Source organism: Malus domestica, chromosome 17 (genome assembly GCF_042453785.1).
Source record: "Malus domestica chromosome 17, GDT2T_hap1".
Taxonomy (NCBI): Eukaryota; Viridiplantae; Streptophyta; class Magnoliopsida; order Rosales; family Rosaceae; genus Malus; species Malus domestica.
The window spans coordinates 20,130,819-20,137,278 of record NC_091677.1 but is presented as its reverse complement, the minus strand read 5'-3'; the positions used below and the strand labels follow the sequence as shown (position 1 = coordinate 20,137,278).

Genomic DNA, 6,460 nt, shown 5'->3' with positions numbered 1-6,460 from the left:
TCCGATGTTGTGCATCAACATTATTGTTCCTTAAATCTTTCAAAAGATTAAGTTATTGTTCCCTAAACTACTCCTAAATACTTTCTTTCTTAGCTAGTTCGCTATATCATTCTCAGAAGCTGTAAGCATCTCATGGTCCAAAATGTTTCTGGATTCATAACACGGTGGATTTGTACGGTACAAACTTGAGAGGCTGATCAGGCCTCATATACCTTGGATGCTTATCAATCTACGTCGCCACTGCTTCTGCCTATGTTTGTTTGTTATCTTGGTCAAATCCAGAACGGCTTCGAGTTCATTTTTTTTTTCCAGTATGGAATTTGGGTACATTAGGAAGCCACGACCAACGCTTTGAACTGATACTCCTCGTCTTACTGAGCAGCAGCACACAAAACTGACGGCATCTTAGTTTTTCCCAGTGCCACCTTGGCTTGTAGCTTATTTATTTTACAGCTGTTTATTCTCACAGTACAACAGAAATAGTTTTTTAAAAAAGTACAGTAATGCCAAACTAACCCTTATTAACATGAGAAACTTTAAATTAATTCTTGAATTTGTATAAGATTTGAAGTTCGGTCTACCCAGCCCAACAGATAAGCTCAGTAGTGCATATGTTGGGATTAATCCTATATTTGATGAATAAGGAATAATTTGAGCAAAACACTGTGATCGTACATAAATAGCTAACATTGTGTTGCTAGTGATGTGGTGTTGGTAACTATTATTTAAAAGAATTTAGATACTTACTTTTCAGGAGTATTTACAATACATAAAGTGCTTCAAAATTGTTTTTCGTAATTTTGTTACCGATAACTTTAAACTTAACGCTTAGTGGTTTGATTTTTATTTCTCTAACAACTAATATTATCTTGTTGAGCTTTTTGGCTTTACTCATAATATTGTCACTTGCAGAAATATAAGAGACTGAAAAAAATATGTAGTTCGTGTTACCCATAGCAATTATGTACTTGGCACTTAGTTTAATTTTTTGTGCGAGTATTGTGAATATTGTCGTGGTTTCCTTCAGGCCCGAGGGTGTGACTGGGAACCTAGATGTTGAAAAGAGCACAACAGAGTCCTCTTGCTGAACTCATGTCACGTTGAGTAGACGTGTAAACAAATCGAATTTATTGAGTTTGGATCGGGTTCAATTTGATCCGTTAATTTAACGGATCACTTGAATCCAACTCGTTAAGTTAACTGATCATCCGAATTTAACCCGTTAAACTAGCGGATTATCCGTTTCATCTGTTAACAATTTTTTTCTTTCTTTTTCTTTTCTCTCAAATCAAATCAAATTAAATCAAATAAATTCAAGAGAAAACACAACACACAAACACCAAACGCATACAAATCAGCAGCAGCAGCCGCCATGTGTGACGTAATAGTGCTGTACGCAGCTCCAGGAACGGGTCACATCATCTCCATGGTGGAGCTCGGCAAGCTCATCCACCGCTACGGTCCCCACAAGTTCTCCATCACCATTCTTTCCACCTACGGCAGCTTCTTCGACACCCCTAAGTACGATGTTGTCTGGAACTCCAGTCAAACTGGTCCTTCCATGAACCACCAGGTTCCCATCATTGATCGAAATCTGCGGTGTCACCGTCATGGTTGATGACTGCCTGCCCAACTACTGTCTCACAACATAAAACACCATGGCATTGACATACATACATGACCAGAACAACAAATTAACACATTGCAAATTCAATGGGATAAAACCTATGATGCATGGACACGGACACGGATACGGGGATACGACACGATACGACACGGGGATACGTCAAATTTCAAAAAACGAGGACACGATACGTCAGGGATACGGCAATTAAAAATATGTATAAATAAATAAATAAATAAAAATAAATATATCTAAAACATTATAAAATAAGCATTCAAATTTATCACTCAACTAAAACTTGAAAAAAGTAAAAAGAACATCCAAACGAAATAAAAAAAAAAAGTCTCATTCAACTTCCACATTCATGATGTCTCCTCCAGTAATCAAAGTAGTCTCCAATGACGGTTCATCAAGTGAAAGGTTAGCAATATCAAGCATCCCGACACTTTCTTCACCCAAGTTTTCAAAGCCATCTCCTCCAACATCCCACAATTGAGTAACACCTTCTTTGTAGGTTGAGCTATTTCTTGATAAAAGACGAAGATTATTATGCACAAATACCAAATCCTCGGCTCTTTGTGGTGTAATCTTGTTCCTTCTTAGAGAGTGAATAAAACTGTAAGTGCTCCAATTTCTTTCACAACAAGAGGAGGAACAAGGTTGTCCAAGTAGCTTCAACGCTATGGATTGGAGACTAGGTGTAGAAGCTCCATGGACAATCCACCACATTACTGGTTCCAAATGAAACCTATCATTCATAGAATCAATAGCTCCAAAGTCATTCAAGCACATAGAGAAAGAGGCATACTCCACATTGATACTTCTTCTAATTTCCTCATTGGAAAAGTATCTCTCAAAACACTTTTTCCTTTCAGTTGTAAGCTCAACATCTCGATGTGGAGCAACCCGACTAGGGTCTTCTTGGAGCCATTCTGAACTATAATACCTAAAATAAAAGAAATAGCACTTTAAAAATATAATCATAAAGCTAAAGATTAATTTGGAAGAGTTTATAAGGATATTAGCAAAATCATTACCTTGGATTTAATGAATGCGCCAAACAATGAAGTGGTGTGCTACTTTTAGTCCATCGCTCTAATAAAATGCGATACACCACATCAAAAAAGCTGTTTTTTTCATGTAATGCCTTGCGCTCATTCCTGTAGATAGCAGCTTTCACCTTTTCAATCATAGCATCCCACCACTCATACACCAAGTGAAGACAAGGTTTATCTGTGTCAGCCATTCTAATAGCCTCATATATTGGAGCTGTAAAGAAAAGAATATAATCAATCTTCTCCCAAAAGTACTCATCCAATATTTTTTGCTTCACCGTCATTGCTTTAACCAAATCATCTTCTTTGTACAAAGCCCAATTCGGGCTAATCACCATTTGTTGTAAACCTTCCTTTACTTCTTTAAATCTTCTAAGCATCACAAGTGTGGAAGCAAATCTGAAAAATTTTAAAATTAGGATAGCTCATAATTGAATAAGAAAAAAAAAAGGAAAAAAAGTGGAGAAAACAAACCTTGTTTCGGCAATGGAGAGCAACTTTAGTTTGCAATGTTCATTAAACATAGACAATCTCATGCTATGGTTCATAATAAAATTTTTTATGGACCAAACATCGCTAGCAATAGTTGAAATCCAATTGCAGTCATCGTACGAAACATCTGTTTGTTTCGGAGAGCATATACTCTTCAAAGCAAGATTAAGAGTGTGAACAACACAGGGTGTCCAAAAGATATGGGGATAGTGGGCCTCAATAAGTAACCCAGCAGCTCTACAGACAGGAGCATTGTCAGTGATCACTTGAACAACATTTTCATGACCAATTTCTTTAATAGCTTCTGTAAGGAAGTTGGCAATACAATACTTGTCTTTATATTCACCTTCACAATTAATTGCCCTCAAGAACATAGGCCCGCTTTCACAAGTTGCCATAATATTAATAAGTGGTCTCCTTTGTGCATCTGTCCACCCATCACTGCACAAACTTACACCTTTAGTGCTCCATGTGCGCTTGATTGGTTGGAGGCATTGCTCAATGTGACTCTTCTCTTGTTGCAGAAGAGTAGTTCGTAGTGCATTGTAACCTGGTGGAACATACCCTGGAAGTGTAGAAGCTCGAACATATGAGTTTCGATAGTGCGGATTTCTTGCAAGGTTAAATGATAAGCCACCTGTATAAAACATCCTTGCAACTTCAGCATCACATTGATCTCGAGCTTCCTTGTTAAAAGCTTTACTAAGAGGCCCACTTGTTCCCTTTCTCTTCTTTGTATCAAGATTCACTTCGGGTAGATCATAACAAAAAGAACCAGTATTGGGCAAAGAAACATTCTTAGGAGCAGAACTCTTCAGCTTATATTCACACTCTCGAATTAACTTTTTCATTTCTGCAAGATTTTCATCAGTAACCTTGTTGCAAGGCGCGACCCCGTTTCCAGCCATTTTTAACAAATGAAACTTGACCCTAGAGTATGATCATTTGTAAGTTTTCTGACAATAATTGCATTGGAATTCAGCATTCCCTCCTCCTCTTTTTCCCACTTTTTCGAGCTTTTTGACATACTTCCACAACGGAGTATGATAATTTTCAACAATCTCATCCGGATTAGCACTATCATCCGGATTAGCAATATCATTCCCAAGATTATTAGGGTGATTCATTTTCCTAAATCAACAAACATATAAAGAATAAGAGTTAATCCACTGTAAAGACAAAGTTATTATAATCTAAATATCCATACCACTACACAATAATATATTAAAATATGCAAAATACAATAATATTATAATAACAGAAAAAGTTAAAAATAGAAAATCAAAGTCGTCAGATTTGAATAGTGGAATGGATGGGTAATTGGGTATTATAATATTATATTATTGTCCTTGGGGAATCAGATTGTCTTGGAATGGGTATTATAATATTGTCTCGTCAGATTTGAATAGTGGAATGGATGGGTAATTGGGTATTATAATATTATATTATTGTTCTTGGGGAATCAGATTGTCTTGGAATGGGTATTATAATATTGTGTTTGAATGGGTTGAATCAGTAAAGCTGAGATAGTGAAAAAAACGAAAGCTCACCGGTCACCACTCACCAGGAGTTCCAAACAGAGATGAAGGAGACGACGGAGCAGTTGTAGACGAAGAAGAGGGAGACGACGGAGCAGTTGTAGACGAAGAAGAGGGAGACGACGGCGCAGTTGCAGATGGAGACGACGGGTCACGGAACAGTTGCAGAGGACGGTCAATGGGGATTCGTAAGCAGAGTGATTTCTGAGATGTAAATCCGAATTTTTTTTTTTCTGATTATCCTCTGATTTAAGAGTGATTTCAGTTAACTAAGTTCGATCAATCACGATTCTATGCGGATTTTTTGTGATTTTTTTTCTGATTATCCTCCTATTTCAGTTTCAAATGTATCCGAAAAGTAGGATACACGTATCTGGACACTAAGATACGCGTATCTCATCAGTCCCAAACGTATCCCTTCACTCCAATACGTATCGAACACGTATCCACACGTATCATCCGCGTATCCGTATCCTCAGCGTGTCTGATACGGGATACGGTGACTTTCTTCCGTGTCCATGCATCGTAGGATAAAACAAAACAAAAATTCAAGTTTTATATTTATAATCATCAATCAGATAAAATATTTCAAATTTCATCTTTAGTTCATAAGTAAAAAACACATAATCTTTGGGAACAAAAAAGATACCATCAATGGAAAAAATTAAGAACCCAGGCGAGTTGCATGCTTGTTTTTCTGGTAAATGTAAAAATTGAGGCAAAACTGATGCAGAAAACAAAAACCCAGAAGCGAAAAAGGGAAAGACTTGAGGATTTTGAAGCAAACAAAGAGCTCAGGCCCCGCCTACATCAGCGGCACCGCAATCATGGTCGACTTTGTTCACCAGGCCTGTGTTCCTCCATAACGGGTGGTTAACGGATTCGCGGGTTCACCCAAAATAACCCGTTATTTAACGGGTGATTAACGGGTTGACCTGTTAACCATCTGATCCGTTTATCACTCATCTGAGTACTAATTTTAACAGATCAGATCGGATCGGATTAACATATCGGGTTGAAAATGTCAGGTCTAACGTTGAGAGGCGTTCGCAGTTTTGCCGTGCCCGCGCACCCAGTATACCTGCAAGTAGCACTTAACTCTGTACATTAGTTTTGTATTCAGGTCAGGCTTTTTGTTTTTGTTTTGCCTGACCATTTCAGCCTATTCGGTTTATATATGCGTGCATATATTTGTATATCACAGCACATTGATATGGTGGGTAGGAAGAACTCAAAGAGTTAATCAAATGGGACTAAATCATTGATTCCATTCGTGCAGATAATTGCTTACTACGAAACTCGCCCTTTGTGGAGGGTAATATTCAAATTCTGTTACACTATGTTTGGATGAAGAAATTTAAGATTACTAAGAAATTTTAAAATGACGGAAATTGAAATGACAAGATTTTATTTTCAAGAATTTGTAAATTTTCTTGTTTGGTTAATCTAAAAGAACAATGGAATTGAACACTGAATTTGTTATTTTTAAACTCTAAACATAGAAATTGGGAAATGACACCTATTTATATGGAATTTGAACTTGGGAATTGAAGGTCCCAAATTCCAAGCTTTTTTTCTACGCGGAAATTCTAAATTTTCATGTTTATGAATCCAAATAAGGGAATTGATGCATGTTAATTTATAAATTTTGACTTTTACCAAAATTCCAAATTCATTTCCCTCATCCAAACATAGTGTTATTCTTTGAGATTGTCTACTTACACTTCTTTTTTATATAACGATAAAATGAA

At 36.9% G+C, this 6,460-nt stretch overlaps 1 protein-coding gene and 1 long non-coding RNA gene across 2 annotated transcripts; both read right to left on the bottom strand.

The window, feature by feature from the left end:
* Window positions 1–1,293: 1,293 nt before the first annotated feature.
* On the bottom strand, window positions 1,294–6,156 carry LOC139193812 (uncharacterized). The gene is made up of 2 exons (XR_011578306.1): window positions 5,359–6,156; window positions 1,294–1,636 (listed from the first exon to the last, which is right to left on the bottom strand). It is a non-coding gene; the product is annotated as an uncharacterized lncRNA (long non-coding RNA).
* LOC108174794 (uncharacterized) lies at window positions 1,884–4,302 on the bottom strand. The gene is made up of 3 exons (XM_029096818.2): window positions 3,154–4,302; window positions 2,662–3,078; window positions 1,884–2,570 (listed from the first exon to the last, which is right to left on the bottom strand). Exons 1-3 carry the CDS (start codon window positions 4,077–4,079, stop codon window positions 1,970–1,972), a joined length of 1,944 nt encoding a protein of 647 aa, XP_028952651.1. The 5' UTR covers window positions 4,080–4,302; the 3' UTR covers window positions 1,884–1,969.
* Window positions 6,157–6,460: the final 304 nt, after the last annotated feature.

Bases quoted from the DNA above. Each gene is read 5' to 3' on its own strand.
- LOC108174794 (XM_029096818.2), bottom strand. From the start codon at position 4,079: ATGGCTGGAAACGGGGTCGCGCCTTGCAACAAGGTTACTGATGAAAAT. The intron at 3,079-3,153 runs GTTTGTTTTCTC...AAAATTTTTCAG, and splicing joins CTCTCCATTGCCGAAACAAG to ATTTGCTTCCACACTTGTGA. The intron at 2,571-2,661 runs GTAATGATTTTG...CTTTTATTTTAG, and splicing joins GCGCATTCATTAAATCCAAG to GTATTATAGTTCAGAATGGC.